We start from the raw sequence: 21735 nt of genomic DNA, 5'->3' as shown, positions 1-21735 counted from the left end.
CCTCCCTCTCCCCCGCCGCCGCACCCCGTCCCTCTCCCCCGCCGCCGCACCCCCTCCCTCTTCCCCGCCACTGCAGTGCCCCGCCGCCGCACCCCCTCCCTCTCCCCCGCCGCTGCAGTGCCGCACCCCCTCCCTCTCCCCCGCCGCCGCACCCCCTCCCTCTCCCCCGCCGCTGCAGTGTCTCCCCGCTGCAGTGCCGCACCCCCTCCCTCTCCCCCGCCGCCGCACCCCGTCCCTCTCCCCCGCCGCCGTAGGGCCGCACCCCCTCCGGCGCCGTCGGCCACCGAGACTGCCGCCGGCCACGGCCCGGCCCCCTTCCGCGGCCGCCGTGGCCTGGCCCCCTTCCGGTGCTGCCGGGTGCGCGGGAGGAGAAGAACGGAGAAGGGGGCAGAGGAAGGAAGGAGAAGAAGAGAAGAAAAAAAGAAAAGGAAAAAAAAGAAGAAAAGGAAATAAAATAAAAGAAAAGAAAAGAAAAGAATAGAATAAATAAATAAATAAATAAATGCATAAATAAATATTTATATAAATGAATGAATGAATGAATAAATAAATAAATAAGATAATAAATAAATATATTTCAATGGATAAAATAATAAATAAATAAATGCATAAATAAAAATATATATACGAATGAACGTATAAATAAATAAATATAAAGAAAAATAATGAGTGAGTGGCAAATAATCTGATCCTTATGATATTGATAAGTACGGTGAATTTGTCGCCATTGCAAATAGTTAAGTAAAAAGATAATCTATTAAACAGATAAATAGTTATTTATTGTTGTATTATACTATAAATATATTATTATATTACATTATATCATAATACATTAATATGTAATGTTAAATAATTTAATATTATGTTATATTATGAAAAATTAATTTATACTAATAATATATTATTTTATACCTTTATTATTGTATTATACTATACATATTATATTATATTACCTTATATCATAATACATTAATATGTTATTTTAAATAATTTAATATTATGTTATATTATGAGAAATTAATTAATACTAATAATTATATTACCATTATGCTATGCTATGCAATATCATATTACTATATTATAATAATAATATTTTATATTACAGTAATATTATACTATATCGTATATTATGTATTAATATATGTTATGTTTTATCATGCTCTATTGTATAATACTATGCAATGTCCTTTATGGTAATTTTGTCATATAAAAGTACTTTCTCAGTTTGTTTACCAAACATATGTTAAAGTGCCACAGCACTTTAAAAATATAGTTACCAAACAACAAACAGCTTTTTATAACAGCTCTACTTCAGACAGCTCTACTTCCAACAGCTCTACTGCCAACAGCTCCCCCAAACAGGGCCTTACTATAACTTGGAGATCGCAGATCAGCAATCCCAGCTTCCTGTCCAACGATAAATGTGCACTCGAAATAACGAAAACAAGCAAGAATTTTCATGTACCGACCTAATATAGAGATATGGGGGGAAAAGTAAACCTGAAAGTCATTTAAACAGTTGATGTTAGAAATGAGGGTTTTTTATTTGTCTATCTGCTTGGGTATACGGCCGTACAGGATTGCTTGAGATTTCTGCAAGTCTCCAAGACTCAGCATAGAAAAGGCCGAATCATCACCCCATTTTCCATCCATCCAGAATCCAGATACATGCGTTGGATATACCTGCAGAAAAGAGAAGCTTCTTGTTAGATGCTGATAAAAATTTTGATGACAGGCCAGCAGCTATCAAATCAATAAGCACCAACTTGAATTAAATGTTCTTCCCTCTTTACTAGACCAACCTATAGAAGAAAACACACTTTTCTTCTTCTTCTTCTTTTTATGACGAAGAAGAACCCTTGTTTGTCACCTCAATTCCATTTCCTCATCATTTAACAGTATCTCATGGCTTAAAAATTTATAAAAATAACAGCGACAATATCTTTCCTTCACTGCCAAATGGAGTTGCAAATTCTTTTAAGATCCTCGCAGACCCGGCGCAACTCTAGGCAACACCACGGAAAATGATGAACACTAAACCTTGGATACAAAACTTGTAATCATGCATGTATAAAAAGCAATAAGATTTCATAAATCAGATGAGAGCTAATCGCACATGGTAACCGTACAGAAGGCATAAATCATCCAAAGCATTTTCCAAACCTATGAGATTTGTCAGAAGCCAAGTTATCTAAGTTTGCATTCACGAGGTTTCGACAAGGAACAATTACCATAGAAGTCATTAGCAATTTTGCTGGAAACAGCTACAGCCAAGCAACTCAGTAGATCACCTCATCTGGAATTTAAACAACTCCACAGATCCCAGAATGGCAAGTCTCACAAACTTGGATAATTTTTGCATTAACTGACATGAGTAGTTTAATTGAAGGCCATGATGCTATGAACCATAGCATCATTGAGAGAAGCATCTTCAAAGGCAAAAAAGGATTTCAGTTTGGCCCGTACTGCTGAGTTATACAACAATCTAGAAGAATTAGGAACCTGAAAACAGGGTTTGTCATGTTCTTGACACGGTCTCTGAGATCCATACTTTGAATCAGGAACTAAAAGATGTATAATCTCAGCCAAAGCGGATTGGCCTCTGCCTGTAACCCCAGACTCCATTGCAGTTGGACTGCCAATATTAGAGGACAATCCCCATGCCCCATCATAACTTTTCACTGCATCCTGTAAAGCTATATTCCTGCTTTGATTCATTAAAGTTTACCAGATTTTGAGTCAAAATTCCCAGTCTTGCCTCAGAATGAAGCCTCTGGTCAGCCTTGGCAACATTGATCGAGTTAGAGATAGGAGAAGTCGCTGTGTCACTGACTGTGGCAGTTTCCTTTTACAAAGTAACACTGTTGCAGAACCATTAAGCTGAAGATCATTATAATTGTTATATCTGGGAACCTCTTGAGAGGAATTTATACAGAGTGAATTTCCAGAAATCTGTTATTGAGCAATAGAGCCTGCATTGTGAGAGCAATAATATAATTATTACCATCATGACAAAAAGCTATCACTGCCTGTTATAGACCAGCTAAATGTAAAAGCTAACCAGAATGTGTAAGGTTGAAAAAGCTTGATCTTGGTCATCTACATATCTAGGATGGAAACCAGGAGGAACAGACCTAATCCAGGCAGGAAATCCAGACAGCAGAAATACCTCTGACCTTGAATCAGAAGCTGCCAGAGTCATAAGGGATCACTCAGTTCAATCACGATATATTAAAGACAATTAAATCAGAAATGGAAAGCAGAAAATGGATTTGTATGAAATTCAGTTAGGTACTATGACACCAAAAAATGGAAACAGAACATCATATGGCACATTATTTTTTAATAAACGTAACAAAAAGAGATAGAAGGGTTAGGGTGGTGAGTGAAGGCTCAATCAACTAAGATTATGACTAAACAACTAGTCTGTTGCAGAATGGTAAATTAGTACCATGGAAGAAAAGGTGACTAACTTGCAGAGTTCACTACCTTCAGAAAGAAGGGTGCAGGTCCCAAAATATATATGGTACATAATAATTCCATATTCAGTTTTATGCAGTTTTAAGAGACTAGACTAAAAGTAATTCAAAGGTATACTCTAGACAAGATGCAGTTTATCCAGTTTATGCAGTATATGCAGTTCTACGCTTACCAGGCATAATGCAAAAGCAGCACTTCCTCTGGTTGTCACAGGGAAAATTTTCCATTAAGTGTCATCTAACAGAAAGTTTTTTCAGTCAGACAAATATAATGATGAGCAAAGAGACTTCGGGATAACATTCAGTGAAATCATCTAAATCCCAGAGAAATAGAACATTCAAGGATTGGAACTCAAACATATTATGTACTGCATGCATATGAAACAACCACAACACAAAATGATAAAATAATAGCAGTTCAAAAGAGCAGCAAAGAAAGCCTCCATCAAAAGAGTAGCAAAGAAACATACAAACAATACCATGTCTCTGAACAAGACTGATTATGGATGACTTGAATCAGTTAACTGATGTCAAGCCAGCACTAGCAAGTGCTTGCAGTAGCATGCAGGCCTAAGTTTTCATTAAAAGGTATTACCATCATACATACAGATTGAACTTTTAAATGAAGCATAACAGTCTTCCTTAGTGGTCAAAAATAGTTTGCATTTATAGACAACTATATTTATCTTCAGCTCAAAATCAACCAGAATTACCAATTCTGGCTTATAATACACACTTAATTGACAAGAAAGATGATTCGCACAGAGACATGCACACAGAGAGAGAGAGAGAGAGAGAGAGAGACCCAACTAAATGAATAAGGAACTTGAGAATATTTAATAAAACTAAAAGGCAGCCCAAGAAAAAAGAAGAAATAAAACATATAAATTGTTTCTTGATGACAAAATAAACTTTATAGTTTAGCAAAAAAAAATAAACTTTATATGTGTATATATATATATATATATATACATATATAATAAAGACATACATACATATATATAGAGAGAGAGAGAGAAAGAGAGAGATCCCACTTTGATTTGGCCAGGTCTATAATGGATAATGGAGGTCCCACATCGATGATCTACTATCTCTAAAATGCTTACACACCAAAAATCATGTGAATTAGAGATCTAGTCCATGCATCAAGTGGTCAAAAAATATGTATTGTTTCATGTTATTTAAACTATCCTCTCTTTTTTTAAGACCCCTACCTACTTTCTTAATTAAGTACTATATTTATCAAAAATCTTTTGTAACAACCTACTAGCCTAGAGTTAGCAAAAGAATACTAATAATGTATCAAATTCTTAAATTTCCTTAAATTTCATATTTCAACCATGAAGTCCAGCGTAATCTTAGACATCAAAAAATTTGAAAATTAAATTTTAAATTCCTTAAATTTAAAAAGAATTAAATTTCATATTTAATTCTGACCAAAGAATTTGACTCATTCACATCCATGTTGTTGTTCATCTTTCGTGCTTGGACCCTCTTATTCCCAACATTCTCATGCATACAGAACTAGAACCTGTATTTTATGTTTATAATATTTTCTCCAAAAGCATGTATTGCTTCTAACACCCCCAAAAACATCTCTCAACTTCATCCAACTGATCTAATTCCTATAATCATTTTTCTCCTCATTCTTTAGAAATATGAATTTAAGATTAACACTAGCTAGCATGCCTTATTGCCTCTTAGACATCCTTTTTGACTGTGGCTCACTTTCATTTTATTTTCTCCAAACTGCATACCTTTTTTTATTATTCTTCAGATTCTCCGAGAATCATCCTTCAAGATTTTCTATGTGGCTCCAATTTAGCAGTTAGCCCTATCCTCTCTCTCATCAATTAGCATAACACCACATTCTAATATCAAGAACAAGTTTTCTACAGGAGATATAAAAATGGTATGAGGTCAATGTCAGTCCTTGGTTTAAGTCCCACCATCATACCTTCTTTTTTCGATCAGGGTTCGACAAGAAAGTTTTACTGCGCCATTTAATCTCCACCAAAGTGGCTCGGACTCGGAAAGGAAAACACCTTCACAACCACAAATGCTTCCACTCAGCCGGTAGAAGGCTCCGCAAACCCTAACCGCCACCCCCCACCCAAAAGAAAGGACAACTGATCCAAAACTTTGAAAAATACATCCCCCAAAGCGAGGAAAAAACAAGAAACAACAGAATCCAAGAGCTAATCTATGAAATATCTATCACAAACTAACTTATTCTCATCGACCAAAAAAAAGAGAAAGAAAAAAGATACGAAAAACAGATGAAATAATCGAGAACGAGGAATTCTTGAACTCACATTGCGAAAATCTCGAACTCGAGCCAACGGAAATCAAAAACCCCGATGATGAACACGGAGAGGAGAGAGGAAGAAAAAGGGAAAGAGGGGGAGAGAGTTCTTAGAGGCGGTGGCACGGTGAAATCGTTTTCCGCCCCCCCGAAGCCGAATATGGGAGGCGAAGCCCCTAAATATAAACAGGATTATTAATGATATGGCTTCGGCCGGGAGGGGAGCTGCTAAAAGGCGCTAGTGCTTTGTTTTGACGTTTCTTTCTTGTTGCTTTGTTTTGACGCTCCCGTCGACACCTGCCTTCCATCCATGGTACACGCCCCTCACCTCCTTCTTGCTGTCTTCCGCCTGTTACCGGCTCCATTAAGTTTAATTTTATAAACTTACCTTCTAACCCTTTAATTTTATTCATATTTTATATGTACCTTTTTTTATTTTTTTGAAAAAAATAGTTAAGTTCTTTATATTACACTTTGTTGCAAATGACCTTTCCATCCACCCCTATTACAATGTAAATCTTGAAAATAATAAAATGGGGATCAAGAATTTCTTTTTGATCATTATAATGTTAATTGATATCGAAAGAGTCAAATGTCTATAATGCCACAATATTCTAGTGAAAGCCGAACAATAGTATTTTATGTGAAAATCATTTTGTTAAGATAGGGTGATAACTTGATTATAAGTTTTATTTTGAAAATACATGAGTGCAAGAATCCGTAATTTAATGTTAAGTTTTCTTTTTAATTAATCCGAGTATATGGAATGCAGTATATATTGAACACTGAAGCCAGGCTTGGAGGAGAGGTTATGGTTACGGAGAGGTACATAATTCAGCTTAACAATGGATTTTAACAAGACCTATCTATTCATACTTGCCTTTTGTTAATTAAATTGCTGATAGAAGGAATACATTATGCAGACATTATTACCTTCAACAAGAATGTAAATTATTTGACCATGCTGATTGGATAGCGCATGCTTTTATGATTTCTTGATTTCAAGGGCAGAGTTCAAACTGCAGTTGGTTATAATATAGTGATCCATGAAACTGATATTTTCTATGTTCAAGATAGGAATGAGAGCCTTATGTAAAGAAGCAACTTTTATAATCTTCATTCAAGGAGATCCAATTCACAATAAAACCTATCGATCCGATCTAAATTGCAGTGTATCATGTAAAGTTACTGGTAAAACCTAACGAAACTTATCATCGCCTCTCTGTTGCTTTTATTGCTCGAAAAAGCTGAAGCTTGAGGATTTGCATTTGTATTCCACTAAAATCTGCCGCCTATCTGATTGATAGAATACCTTGGGGTTGTCTTTATTCATGATAGGGCATTGTTATTTTGATTGAGTACATTTGAAATTTTGGGATGTACATACTTCAGCATGCTATAGAAATATATAAACATTTCTAATTCTATAGGAGGTCGAGCCTCCAAACTTGTACTCATAAGTTGTATTATAATTTTTTTGGGGCCTACGAGAATAGGGAGGAGGTTAAAACCTCACTGAGCGAACCTGGCATTGGAGGGATTCGAATACAGGCCATTGATTAGCACCCTCTAATGATCTAGAATTACTGGATCCTTCAATTTTCAGGCATATGTATAGTTCTATTGTTATAATAACTGTCGTTTTCCTTCTAGAGAGCAATATACTCTAGGATAGTACTATTATTGTGTGACAATATATAGCAACTGCCATTGTTCTATCATTTTGTATAGCAAAATACAAAAATTGGCTGCCTTGACATAATAATAAAGTTCCTCTATTTTGCTCTGAAGGTTATGGATTCAATACATTTTAAAACAATTTCTTGTATATAAGGGTAAGATTTTATATGTTCGATCCTCTTCAGATCCCATAGCAGCAAGTGCTTTATATATTGGGACATCCTTTTTAATATGTAGGAACTTCTTATATTGCTACATCATATATGCACAATTCATTGTCATATTCTATTATGAGGAGTTCTTTTTCTTTCTTTTCTTTTCTTTTCCTTTATAAACGAAGACTTATTCTCTTAATGGAACATAAAATGTAATCTTGATGAACACTAATTCAGCTCTATCCAAAGCATTTGTTGTTGCATCCATGCATCATTCTTTGTTCCACTCATGATCAATTAGCTGGTACTTGTCACAAATACACTTTTCTTCGACAAGCATCGGGACTCTATACCTTAATATTCTTTTCAGTGGCGGCATTCGTGCTTATAGGAGCAACACTATAGCTATGACCTGACGATGGTGCAAAAGTAGAAAAAAAAAAAAAGGAACTCGCTAGGCCTTCGGAACAAAGACGATTCTGTTCATGCTTCAGACGATCTGGCTAATTCTATGTACTAATAGCTAATTATACTGATTCTATTGCATTCATCGGATAGCTAGAGCTAGCCGTAGGTCAGGTCAGATGTATTTCACTTCTTTCTCTTTATATATGGCAATGTGAAAAGTAGACCTTTAAGGTCACGAAGCGAATGATCACTGGAAAGTCACGAACAACAAAAGGGAGGTCATGCTAGCTGCAGGATTCAAACCCTGTGGATGTGGGAAGAGTGCAAGACTCCAGAGGAAGACTGGACAATTGGGATTACAACGGCCAGGTCTCACGATACGCGATCAAAACTCAACCAAGCCGATAGATACTGACATGTACGTCAGGTCAAGTCGATTAACGTAGGCCCAATTTAATTCTAAGTGTATGCATCCAACTTGGAATAAGTCCATGAGGTAAATCACTACAATCCATCGATTTTATTCCTTAGCCTGAGTCATCTCTCAGCTGGAGTTTTTGCTGGGGAATGTAATAGAAAAATTAAGGGCTCGTTTGGTTCGTGAGAAGCATTCTTTCTTCTAAGAATATGATTCATGGAAAACAAATTTTTAAGAAGACGATGCCTAGGATAGTACTTTTGGCATGTTTGGTTGACCATGGGAAAACGACAAATTTCCAAAGTGCTTATATTTGGTTAGCCAAACACTTTCTTGAAAAAGTTATGTATAATTTCTATTACATCCTTAATAAAAATTAGATTTTTAATGCATCTTTAATGTTTTTTAAATGCTGAAGGATCTTTTTGGAAAAAAATAAAAATAAAGTGATTCCCGCCTTATGGAAAAGTAACTTTTCCATGTTTCTCATGGGAAAGACTTTTCTATGAAATGTGGAAATCATATTTTTATGGAAATACAATTTTTCCATCTCTCTTTTTTAAAAACTCGAAATAAATAAGGTAATCTCATTATTTTTTTTTTTACCACACTTTTCTTCCTTCTTTTTCCGCAAAGCACTGGACCGAATCCAGTTGCCGTCTTTCCGTAAGAAGTGGGTACGTGGACGCTTCTCATCAGCGATGGAAGCAGAAGAGCTGCACGGAACGCTGAGCCGTGTCCGGGTGGTCTTATCTGATCTGGATTCTGGGCAACCAAAGATTCGTACGAAACCCTCAAAAAGAATAATAAAATAAAAATAACAATAAAAAACAATCGTCATACTGGGCCACCGAGTACGGGTCCACTCACCGATTGGTGACTCCTCGTGATCGGTTACTCGCGCCGCTGAACAGCGCCTCTATTTACTCCCCGCGGTACTTCACCGACGGCGTGATTGGACGAGCTATTTTAAGCGGTCCAAAAGGACCACCAAATCAACGGCCGGCAAACCACGGAGTCCGAAACCGAGGGCCCACGACGACCCACAGAATGTAGCAGCACGGATCACGCGCTCAGGTTTCCTTAATCCTCGGTGAGTAGACTGAATCTCTCCTCCTTTCCCCTTCCCCTCGTTACTAAAGCGCAAGCTTACTTTGCGGATGTGGAGGCGACGGTATCGAGAGAGACGGACAAAGAAGGGAACAGGATATCGGACCACACAAAAGGCCCCAGTTGGCGGAGCACAACCACACTAAAAAAACTTTAAAAAAAAGAGCTCGAGAGAGTTGATATATATCGGTAGAGCACATAAAGAGAGAGAACAGAGAAAGTTCTGCAATCTCTGTCTCGGCCCCTCTCTCTCCCCGCCTCCCAATCATCCCCGCGATCTTTCTCGTGCTTCCCAGCGCTCTCGTACGGGACCGCGCTCCCACCGGACCTCTGGTTCTCTCTTGGATCTCCTCTCCTTCGCCCCCACGAATCCAAGGCACCGTCCTCCTCCCCGATCCCTCTCTTCTTTCTCTCAGTTAGCGAAGAGGTGCTTGAAGAGAGAAGAGAAGGTGGGGTTGTTTGTTGATTCGTTGGCCGCCGTTTGGATTGTCTGTTGCGAGGTTTTGGATGGCTTTGATGGTTCTTGTTGGAGGAGGAGGGGGATTTAGGGTTTATTGACCTCGGATATTGGTGTTTTTTATGTTCCGCACAATTTTTTGTGCGTGTGTTGGAGAGGGAGCGATGATGGCGATTCGGTACGTGGGAGCGAGAGCAAGGCGCGGAGGAGCTGCTTGCTGTGATCTGGGGTAGGGATGAGAGATAGTGGTATCGGATGGTTTGATTCGATTCGTGGTGGTGAAGGCGGATATTGAGGTAGTATGCGAGGAAAATTAGAATATTAAATATCTTTTGTTTCTTGTTCGAAGAAATTGAGGAATAAGGAAGAAAAGGATATTTTTTTTTATAAGTTTTTTCCCCTCTCCTTTCAATCTCCGTGGTTGTTCGTGAGTTTGATGGGGAATAAGATAGGGAGGAGGAGGCAGGTGGTGGATGAGAAGTACACAAGGCCGCAGGGCCTGTACCAGCACAGGGACATCGATCAGAAGAAGCTAAAGAAGCTCATTCTTGATTCCAAGCTGGCGCCTTGCTACCCTGGGAGCGAGGAATGCGGCCTGGATCTCGAGGAGTGTCCCATCTGCTTTCTGGTCTGAATCCTTTCTGTCCTTTTTTGTTTTTTCCGGGTCATTTACCTTCAACAATTTTACTTCTGCAAGCTTCATCATCTTAGGAGTGGATTGGATTCCTTTCTTTCCCTTTATTTTTCTTTTTGATGTATGATTGCACTTGTGATATTGTAATATTTTTTTCTATTATCTTTTTAATGTTTATAGTATTATCCGAGTCTTAATCGATCGAGATGTTGCATGAAAGGCATATGTACAGGTACTGTCCACGTGGCAATCTAACTTTGACGTGGAAGAACTTTTTTTTGGGGGGGGATTATTTTGTCGTATTTAACTTCTCACCTTGAATTGGATGCTTTTGCAGAATGTTTTCTTCAGATGAAACCACATCATTCTACTCGACCTACACAGTATCCTTGGTCTCCTGCTCTGATTTCTTAGCATGCTAGTTTGTATACTGAAAAAGGATTCTCTTAACTAGCAAGATGCCCCTTCTGTAAAACTCCAAACTATGCTGTGGAATATCGTGGCATGAAGACAAAGGAGGAAAAGGGCATGGAACAAGTTGTAAGTTTTGTGCAATTATTCACCTGTCCTCTTTCTTGGTAGCCATGAATGTGGTGTTGCTGGGACTGGGACTGGACTTAATCATTTGGATTTCTATTTTTGTGCAGGAAGAACAGAGGGTAATAGAAGCACAAATAAGGATGCGGCAGCAAGAACTTCAGGATGAAGCAGAAAGAATGAAGAAGGTTCAGGATGCAAGTACGCCAAGCAGAAAAATGACTCCAGCAGAAGTTGAACATCGGGATATGTGTAGTACCTCACTTTCAGGTCTTCATTGCATTATGCACGGGGCTTGACTTTTCCATTGTCTTTTCTGCTTTCGTTTAGTTACTCATAAAAGTGAATAATTGGTTGATGTTGCATCAATTATTCTACAGTGCCATCCCTTACATGCACGACACTAGGTAATGAGTCTGTTTCATATCAAGCCTCATGCTCTGCACCAGCAAGCACCAGGCCTTCACACTCAAGGCAGAATCGGTATGATATGATGCAATTTCATTATTGTTTTGCATTTTCTATGATATATAGTGTTGTTTGGTTGACTGTTTAGTAAGAATTGTCATTTAATCGACATATGGTTGAACTGTTGTCCTCTTCTTGAAAAGGTATGGAACCATCACATTATAACTATGACAATTCTTCTAATCTCACATTTCACATATCTGGTATATATGTTTTGGTATCTGGAAATTACTTATTCTAAATGACCGTCTAGTATTAATTTTTCTATTGAAAACTGAAACAACCTATTTATCCTGTCATTCAAAATTTCTCTATATTTGCTGCTCTAAATATGTCGACTTCCATATATCATACCTTGCCTCCTTGCCTTGTAGTCTATATTTGCCTCCTTGCCTCCTGCTCTAAATATTTATCCCTTCTCAGTTTATGGGCTTAAAATGGTGTAATGAATAAGGTTTGTGCCCCTTTTTACAAACTAGTCCTCTCAGACGATTGAAGGCCCACCTTTTGCCCAAATTTCCCCTTTTATTTGATACTGACTCATAGAAGCTGAAATTCATATTTTAATTCGTTAAACAAATGTTAAGTTTAAGTTAACAGATGCTTGTGAAATTCTTATAAATTCAAGAAAGAAGTTAATATAGTTATAGCTATCATCCAAATCCCTTATTAACAATATAATAGGACGAGGACAATCCATGCAAAAAAATGTTTCTATACGACCAAAGATACATACTCCAAGAAAAAAGAAAAACAAAAAAGGAAAACATGAGTAACTTTGCTTCAAAATGAAGTGACCACCTTGGATTAGGAATGTCCTTGAACTGGATGTTCTACCAATTTCTGTGCATTAATATTCAGTAATTTTGAGGGGGAAAAATCAATCCATATTTGCCACCAAATTGCATATGAAAGTTTGTGCCATAACAAGCCTTCTTGTCACTAATGAATTTTGCACCATCCTCACCTTGGTGGCAGCAAGATTAGCTTTATCAGGTGAGGAGACCTGGCGAAGCACAATGACCAAACCTTCTTAACCCAGCTACTTATGTTTCACTAGAAAAAACTCAAGTCACTTTTTTTTATTTTTTAAAATTTATATTCTTTTACTACAACCTAGCTTTATCCTATTCTTAAAATTGGAGAGTAAGAATCCAGAGATTAGGCTTCGTAAAATTGGAATCTCGTGAAAGTGGAACTGCACTTCCCACCTTCAACCCCATGGTTTAACTATTCCTTTGCCTTAGATATGGATTAAATCAAATCTCGGCGAGCCTAAAAAACAAGAAAGCCAGTGCAAATTGCCAAAATGAACTATCGAGCAAAAGTTAGCTATGTTACCCCTAATTATTAGTCCTAGCATCATAATCAAGGTCTATTGTATCGACTCGTGTTGACTATACCATATTGTACTGGTTAGGTACCAATACAATATCAATGTTTGATTCGGTGTATGAGTCGAACCGGTTCGAATCGAGTGGAACCGCCCCGTAACGTCTGAATTAGGGTGCATACCATACCATAAATCTAGTTTCAGGCAGTATCGTGATAAAAAGTGAGAAAAATGTGTCAAGAGTTGTCTTAGTGTTAGGTGCACACCATACTACACTATCCATATAGTACCAAATTAGTAATATTACTAGTACGGTACCTGGTACCGAGATTGCAAATCTTCATCATAATCTCCTATTTCCATGCTATACTCATATTTCATCTTAATCTTCAATATATTAGTATTTTTCAATTTTTAAATGTACATTCTCAGCAACCCATAATGTCCAAGTTCACTCGGTGCAACTGCCCCCCAAAATGATGGTCATGCCCACAAATGAGTTAAGCAATTGAATCCCTTTTTTATGTTCCATTTCAGTCACTTCGTCTCAAGAAATCATTTTGTACACTTGACAGTGCAGGCGGTTAGAGAGCAATTATAGCCAAAAATATACCTGCCCCACTAGAATGTGGTCTATATCCACTAGCTAATTTTTTATTGAACCTTTGCAGAATTGAATCATGTCATGCACATTGAGTTATACTAACCTGTGTGTTTCAAACAGTTGGTAACTTAACAAATTAATCATGCAACCCAACAATTCTTCCCCCAAGTGAAGTCCATTGCTGTCCATTGTGCCTCTGTTGAGGTCAGCTATAGGTCTTGCTTTAGACAAAATACCAACTTATCCAAGCAGTATAAGTATCTTTTAGGACAATCATCTTGTATAATAGCATTCTTACCAAATAGATATGAATCAATTATTCAAATTGCTTATAGGGTTGCTCCTTTCATGGATCCCTAAGAATTACATTCCTAGCTAAGTAATGGATAAATTAGTTAACTCAATTGCTTTTGAGAGTCTATGTGTCACTACTACTTGCTTGTTAGTGAGGCTTTATCATTTCACATCTGTAGTAGTTGAAGCTCCAGTAGGTGCTTGCCTCTAGAAGAGGAAAGATGTCAAATTCTTGTTTGAGTTCTTTCTTACTCTCTTTTTTTTTTTTAATTCAAAATAAATCTCTGTGCTATTTTTCATTTCCATAGTTTGAGATTTTTTTTAAAAAAAAATAAATGCTCCCTACATCTCAGAAATCTTTTTATAGTTGTGTTTTAGAAATAGAGACTGTTAACTTATGATCTCATTCTCAAACCACTCTAAAATTCCTTTTTATTGTGAAGCACTATAAAAGCATTGTTATGTTGGCCCCCCTTCAATCTTGATTTTGGTTTCTGTTGTGCTGCATTATCCATCATCCCCTTGTCTACCACCATGCTTCCAGTTCCACTAGAACTTACTTTCTGTTCTACAATTTTATTATAAACCAGGGCTGGAACTTTAAACATCAAACATAGATGCACACAGAAGTTTGTCATTCCCCTATTTAGATAAACTTGTTGCGTTAATCTCTCTCAGGCTTGTGAACTGATGTAAAGTGGATGTTGTATTGGAATAAAACCTCTTTGATGACCTTCTCCAGCTTTCTCTTTTTACCTCCAAGTTTGCTAAGCCTTTTACTCTTATGTGCCATTCTGACCAGGTCTTAAATTTGTCATCATAATCCAACTAGGTCTGCATACAAAATATAATGTACAGTATTCTTTCATGTACACATGATTGTCTATGAAGAGAATGGTATTGTCTTGTCCATTGTAATTGAATATATATTTTTGTCATGAATGTTCGGGCTGATCATACTAGATTACAGTGGAGTTAAGCTGCTTAATTAATTGCAAGATAGTTTGTATCAGTGTTTCTTACAGCTACAATTTTGAGGTAGCAAGAACACTGACAGCTTACTCATCGATGGTAATAGATTGATAAATTACAAGTCATGATCTGATATGATCCAAGACTACATCAGCTGCTGTCAGTTTGTTCTGGGCTGATGATGATGATGATGAAACAACCTAGGAACATACCAAAAAAGGACTTGGTTCATATCATTGATTCTTACAGCTACAACTTTGAGCCAGGCAGAACAGTGACAGCTTACTCATTGATGGTAATAGTCATTTGATAAATTAGAAGTCATGATCTGATTTAATCCAAGACTACATCAGCCGCTGTCAGTTTGTTCTGGGCTGATCATCCTAGATTAGAGTGGAGTTAAGCCACTTAGTTAATTGCAATATAGTGATGATGATGAAACAACATAGGAACATCCCAAGAAAGGACTTGGTTCATATCAGTGTTTCTTACGACTGCCACTTTGAGGTAGGCAGAACAGTGACAGCTTACTAATTGATGGTAATAGTTGCTTGATAAATCGCAAGTCATGATCCAATAAAATCCAAGACTACATCAGCTGCTGCTAGTTTGTTGCTGGATAATGTTTCAAGTTATTGAGGTTTTCTATAAATACAGATACAAACATAATCTTCTTTCGGCACTTCAGAAAAATGTGTATGTACAGTTGCATGAAACTTGTTTTCCACACGCTGACTTTCCCTGAGAAACTTTCTCAAGCATCTGAATTTTCCTTCTTGAAAGAATCCGCTTCCCCTATAAATAGGACAGAATTTTCTGTAAATGCATTGGGAACATATGTTCAATCTTAATATCCTATGAGTAACTGGTTCTGACAATAGAGGGGCATGACATATAATACTTAACATAGTGCAACAGCACATTGTCAAGATAATTTTATGCAAGTGTTAAAATATGGTTTGTTGCATTGCATGGATGACAGAATGAATGAGAAGGAGACCATTGAATCCCTACTTGTTTCCATCTTATTGTGCTACTTTTTTTATGCTTTTAATGGTTTATAATGGTGTTTTAACTTGCATGTATCTTCTAGAATGTTTTGGCCTTTTGGGTTTCCCACTTCCCATTTTTTATTCAACAGCATATTTTTCTTATGTTTCCTGGTATTATTCTTCATCCTTTTTTAATTCTGGTGACCAAAGTTCTGTCTCTCTTGTAATTTGATATGAATCAATAGTTCAATACTAGCCACTCTTTGGTTACCTAGAAACTAACTGCAGCTTAAGTGTCTGTTGCCTTTGGAGTTCTTGTAAGGTAGCCTGTCAACCATCTTACTGTTTCTGATGTGGATTAGAGTCATCATTCACTTTTGCTGTTCAGTACTCTCATGGAAAAGATCTTTGTGTGTATGCCCCTGCATTTTGTGGATTTCTGGTTATTTTCTTCTACTATATTTCTGCAATGCGGTATGCCTTAGTCAATAGTTCTCCATCTTCAGTTATAATGGAAAACTATCAATGTGTTTGGATGGTTCTTTATCTTCTGGTGGCTGCACGCTTGTTATCATGTAACCCAATGAATTTATGTATGTTCTGATCTCATAGCCTTATGTTAATTTAGGGAACTTTAAAAAAATGCAGGGATGACAATTTTGACCTGGACCTTGAGGATATTATGGTTATGGAAGCAATTTGGCTTTCTATTCAGGTGATGCAATGTAACATTTTTTATTTTTTTGAGGAATTTTGAGCTATATGATAGTATCATAATACGGTGATAATATTTTCTGAACAATGAAGAATTCTTGAATTATATTCAAAATTTTAATTGGTGAGACCTTTTTCCCCTACCATGCCAAAAAAATTAACTGTTCAATAGTTCATGAGCTCATAATTTTATGACCTATGTGTGAAGTACTTATGTATCATGTGCTAATAATGTTACTCGGTGGTAATGTTGCAGTTGTTTGCTATTACTTTTCCAGTCATTGTTCATCCATAAACAGTTATTTGCTGTGTTGGTGATGTTACGTCTTTTGATGTTTATTTTTCTTTCTTAACTCCTTTTATGATCACATTCTTTCCAAAACTTTTGCTGGAATTTTAAATCTTTCCCCTAGCTGAATCATTCTTCAGTGTCTAAATTGTGACTGAGGGATGTTTTTATCATTCTTTTGTTGCAAAGTATCTCTTTTGTTCTACGATGCAATAGTGGTTATGTGGGGATAAATCATGATTACTATGAACACTGCATTTAGGTGGGTGGAAATAAATGGGAAATGATATTTTACTTTTCTCAAAGCATTGGTAACTAATTTTGACAATTTTCAACTTTTAGTTATTTATCAGTGCCTTAATACCTATTCATGTTCATGGACTGAGAAGTCTTGGCAAGTTGTAAAAGCTATTATGATTTTATATAGAAAGTCTTCTTTGACATCTGATTATCCAATAAAATCATTTATGAACTGGAAGTACGTTATGCTTGTAAAATTATTGAAATATTAGAAACAGTTCTACTTATTTTATGAATCAAAGCATTATATCAATATTTCACTTAGGATTCCCATGTCAATATCCATCTTTTGAACCTTCAAAAAAGCCTGGTTGCATTGTCAATTTTCTGTTTGTATTCTTATCATTTCCATGTCAGTACGTGGATTAATTGACAGATAATATGGGAAAAATTATATATACGACCTAATGCAATTTTTCCATGTAACTTGTGTGGATGATAATTTATATGAAGTCATTGCTTGTCATTTCTTTGTTAATCAATATCATACTTTTCATTTTTAGATGGTAATTATATTTTGTGGGATGAATTCTTTGAAGTACGATGCTATCTTCTTATCATTTTTTTAATTGTAATGTTCTGTTATGATCCTTATACTTTAGAAATGATCTGAAGGATTGTCTCAACTACAAGTTGCACACTGCAATGGATATCAGATCTGATTTTTTTCCTTTAAATCTGAAAAATAATTTAAAATTTGATGCAGAGAAACCTGTGCGGGATCATGACTACGATCTAGGGTAATCAAATCAACAAGCCACAACTGATGGAAAATACACCTGAAAAAGGAAAAGAGGGGAGGGAGGGATAGGGAAGAAGGGGACCGGAATTTTGAATACTTTAAATGTTTGGGATGGCCTCTTCCCTACATCCATCGGCTGTAATAACACAATCCATAATAAAGCTGGGCTTCATCTGAACAGGTGTTTTAAGTTACCAATTTCATGAGTGGAGAAGTAAACAGAAAATGACTAACATCACTAATCTCTTTTTAGCACTTTCAAGCCATCGTAACTTTTTCAAAACAAGCTTGTTTGGTGCATCTAGGGCATCTAAAAATTGTATCTTATCAATGGCCCCCTAAATGACATTTTGCTTAGCTAAATCTGATCCTAAGCTACTAACTCAACATATCATCACTCCTAGGTAGTCTTGCGATTGCTTGTGCGCTTATGAGACCATCTGATTATGTTCCTGTTGGTGCAGTTAGACATTTGGTTTCTATTGGGATACATATCCATCCAAACATATACTTTTCTGCTCTAATTTATACTTTTACGATTCGAGGTAATGCTTTAAAGTTTAAGCTTAGTTGCTTACACAGTTTCAAGGATTAAGAAGTACCTGTTTGTGACCAAGAAGAATGTGATTTGTGGATCAGTAAGGTGCTCGAGATTTTCTCTAGTTTTCAGGGCCTTTAGGTATTTGGCTTGCAGAGTTGGTTGGATGGTTCAAATTCAACCTGTATTTTACAGTAGGCAGGAAACCAGACATATGGAGGAGTGATGATGGATCTTGAAAGGGTGCTATGGAAATGATTGCAGTGAAACTTTTGATGCCAAGCTACTTGACCTCCATTTCATGGCCGTTCATATGCATTAAAGGAATGAAAGATTATTGTTTCAAAGACACTTATGTCTATTTCCTAAGCCAGTTATATCTTATTCTCATAATCTGATAGCCCCTCTTATGTTACACACTTCTTGAAAGCACCCAGTTTGAGAGTGTCTTTTCAAATCCTCTCCTAGTTTCGCTTGGATCAGGGAAAGAAGCTGAAATCCAATAAGCTGCTTTCCGAAAACTATGAAATACAAGGACGACCTTCGAATTTCTATCTGAGATTTGTCTGATAAGGATTGATAACTGAGTTCCATAGTCATCTTTAAGCAACTGGTTGTTACCTCTTTGCTTGGATAAAGTCTGGGTCTTTATAAGGATGTACTTGGTAGCTAAATGGCATTGTTTTAATTAAATATTCGTATGCAATCTTGACATAGCCTCTAAGAGGTCAAGAGATAAAGTTCTAAACTTAGCAGAAATCAGGCTCCGATGTGAGCTTGAAGAAAGAGAATATCAGTAGCAGAAGTTGAGGCAGAAATAGAGGCCTGTGTCAGTTTTGTTCTCAAAATAAATTTCACATTCCAACTTCCAGCTACACGTGTCTATTTCAATAGCTTCAGCCACCCACCTTTTTATAAGCCTACAGTTATTTTTTCTGATTTGGCACTTCAACATTAAATTCTAATCATATCAAATCTTTCTTGTGGTTTGAATTCTCTCTAGGATGATTTCACATTAGCATTTTTCTAGTTTATAAACATTTGGTGGTCTTTGTTTACCTCTTTCTCATGCCCCCCCCCCCCCCCCCCACAGCGTGTGCACACAAATAAAAAAGAAAACTCCTGTTCTCTTAAAATAATAGCTTTGAGTTGGGCAGTTTACAGGCCTTAAGTTGATACCATTACCTTATCGTTACTTTTTCTATTTTTTTGATTAAAGAAATTGCTGCCACCGAGGATAAGAAATTCAAGACATGTTATTCTGGATGCTTGGAATGATAGGCACGATATTAAGTCAGTGGGGATGCCTGCTCCAGCAATGACTTGGAACATCCAGGGAATTGGCTCCATAGTAAAGCATATCATAACATGACAGACTACCTTTTGTTTCAAATGCAGCCAAGCGAAAAAAAAAAAGAAGCAGCACTGTCGTAGTTAGGAAAATTGTGCTCTGGTATTTTTTCTATATCCCAAAACAGTATGTCTTATTTAATATTTATTTTTGAATAGGAGCAAGGAAGTCCAGGAAATCCACCTGGTGGTGGCAATGTTTTGCCTGAACCATCCTTCTCAGAAGAACGCAACAACTCTGTCGCTGTAGCTCCTGCAGAAGGATCTCCTGGTGGGCTGGCCTGTGCAGTTGCTGCCCTGGCCGAGCGTCAGCACATGAATGGAGACTCTGCTGCTAGCATGGCTGACAGTGATGCTTCGTCTTTCGGCATGCCTCAACAGTCAACCAGCTTGGCTGTTGGGATGGCGAGGGTAGCGGAAAATGATCCTCCAGCTCCAGGGTGCTGGAACGAAGTATCACCGGACAGTGGGAGGGAAGTACCGACGGAGGAGGGTGAGTGTTTGACCAATCATTGTTCAGAGGCGACACCGGCAGGGACCAACTATGTAGGCTCTGATGTCATGGTACATGCAGGGGATGCTACAGTATCCCTCCCAGAAGGTGGTAACGTGGGTTCGAGCCACCTTCTTCCAGAGAGCTTTGAAGAGCAAATGATGTTGGCCATGGCTGTTTCTCTTGCGGAGGCTGGAGCGAGGACAAATGCCAAGGGCTGACCTGGCTGTGATGATCGATGGCATGGTTGGAAGAATCTGCATGTATTTGGTTCCTTTGGTTCTTTTCTTTTTCTCTCTCCCTTCTTACATCTATAGTTGTTGCTTCTACAGTTCTTTTTTTGTTGGTTGGTTGGTTTCTTATTTACATATGTGAAAGGGAAAGGAAAAAATAGAAAGAAAATATGGAAGTGACATTTGTGGATGGTGCGTAAGAAGGCAGATATAGATGAAAGGATGATAGAATGTGCAATAATTTGATCTCTTCTTTGAACTTGAGGGATTTTTTTTTTTTTGTTTGAGTGGGAATTTGTTCAGATTTAGGCTGCAATTTTGCATCATTCTTGGACATCGGTGGAAGCTGTTTGCCTAATCGACTAGCGTGGTATCACAGTCGCGGGTTCACTCATAATTAGACTGCCCCTTTAGTACCTCAGCTGCTCCTGAACCGCTTCACCCGCTGCGCATGGTATGACCTAAACTATGAATGGTTCAGCAAACACAGGCTTCTTTAAGGCCGTTGGTCATTTGTTGCCTGCTTACGAGAAGCTCATATCTTGTATGACCCTCCTGGTGTTGGCTAGACCTGCTCGTTGGGCTAGACCTCTTGGGATGATCATAGTCCGGGCCTAGCCTAGCCTGATCTACAGGCCTACTTTTCAGGCTTGAGCCCAGTAACTCTGGGCTTGGGCTTTGTGGGCCAACTTACCATCCACTATCTATAGTTTGCTCTCTGTGGATTTAAAGAGTGGGGAAGAAGACAAGGAGATACAAAAGAGAAACTTAGGGTTCTCTTGAATGTGGCCAGTTAAACCCTAAGACCACCGAATTGGAGCCGAGAATGCCTGGGTTTGCTCCATTCTTGTTCTCGTTCTAGCTTTTTCTTTATTTTTTTTTTGATGTTTATGAGCGAGTAAGATTAGGGATAGCGAATCCGAGCATTGATGGAGAAGGGTCCATGGTGGAGACGGTGTTCAGTAATGTGGTGCCATCATAAATAGCATCAGGGTCGTTCAAGGGGGAGTGTTGGTCGACGGTGCGTGTTGATTTCGAGTAACCTGGTGCACCAAAACTTGAACTCAAGAAGGTGGTGTACAAAAGGTCAAAACTCGGTGGAGTAGGTGGGAAGATTGGGGTTGGAGCCATCGACGAGCTCTTGGATCTCAAGATTTATCTAGGGGAAGAGGAACATGTGCCCTAGCCACTATCAAAGCCAGTTGGTGTTTCCTTATTCATAAAGTGCTG

General features: G+C 37.8%; 1 protein-coding gene and 1 long non-coding RNA gene across 5 annotated transcripts; one reads left to right on the top strand and one right to left on the bottom strand.

The window, feature by feature from the left end:
* Positions 1–1308: 1308 nt before the first annotated feature.
* Positions 1309–6105, bottom strand: LOC120111936. 2 transcript variants are annotated; one of them, XR_005513436.1, is made up of 7 exons: positions 5795–6105; positions 3653–3717; positions 3062–3189; positions 2232–2972; positions 1803–2005; positions 1501–1683; positions 1309–1407 (listed from the first exon to the last, which is right to left on the bottom strand). It is a non-coding gene; the product is annotated as an uncharacterized LOC120111936 (long non-coding RNA). The 2 variants fall into 2 exon arrangements; XR_005513434.1 differs by lacking the exon at positions 1803–2005 and having other exon boundaries at positions 5795–6095.
* Positions 6106–9735: 3630 nt separating this feature from the next.
* LOC103701024 (E3 ubiquitin-protein ligase GW2-like) lies at positions 9736–20765 on the top strand. Of its 3 annotated transcripts, XM_026803418.2 has the most exons (9): positions 9736–10640; positions 10827–10878; positions 10984–11029; positions 11105–11186; positions 11294–11453; positions 11564–11666; positions 16495–16561; positions 19939–20272; positions 20354–20765. In XM_026803418.2, the coding sequence occupies exons 1-9, from the start codon at positions 10449–10451 to the stop codon at positions 20491–20493; spliced, it is 1176 nt and encodes a 391-aa protein (XP_026659219.1). In that variant the 5' UTR covers positions 9736–10448; the 3' UTR covers positions 20494–20765. The 3 variants fall into 3 exon arrangements, with proteins under 3 accessions (XP_026659219.1, XP_008781217.1, XP_026659232.1); XM_008782995.4 differs by having other exon boundaries at positions 9737–10640; positions 19939–20765; XM_026803431.2 differs by lacking the exon at positions 10827–10878 and having other exon boundaries at positions 9739–10640; positions 19939–20765.
* The last annotated feature ends 970 nt before the right edge of the window (positions 20766–21735 follow it).

Source organism: Phoenix dactylifera, chromosome 9, assembly GCF_009389715.1.
Source record: "Phoenix dactylifera cultivar Barhee BC4 chromosome 9, palm_55x_up_171113_PBpolish2nd_filt_p, whole genome shotgun sequence".
In the NCBI taxonomy this organism is placed as follows: Eukaryota; Viridiplantae; Streptophyta; class Magnoliopsida; order Arecales; family Arecaceae; genus Phoenix; species Phoenix dactylifera.
This window is presented reverse-complemented; position numbering and strand designations above follow the sequence as displayed.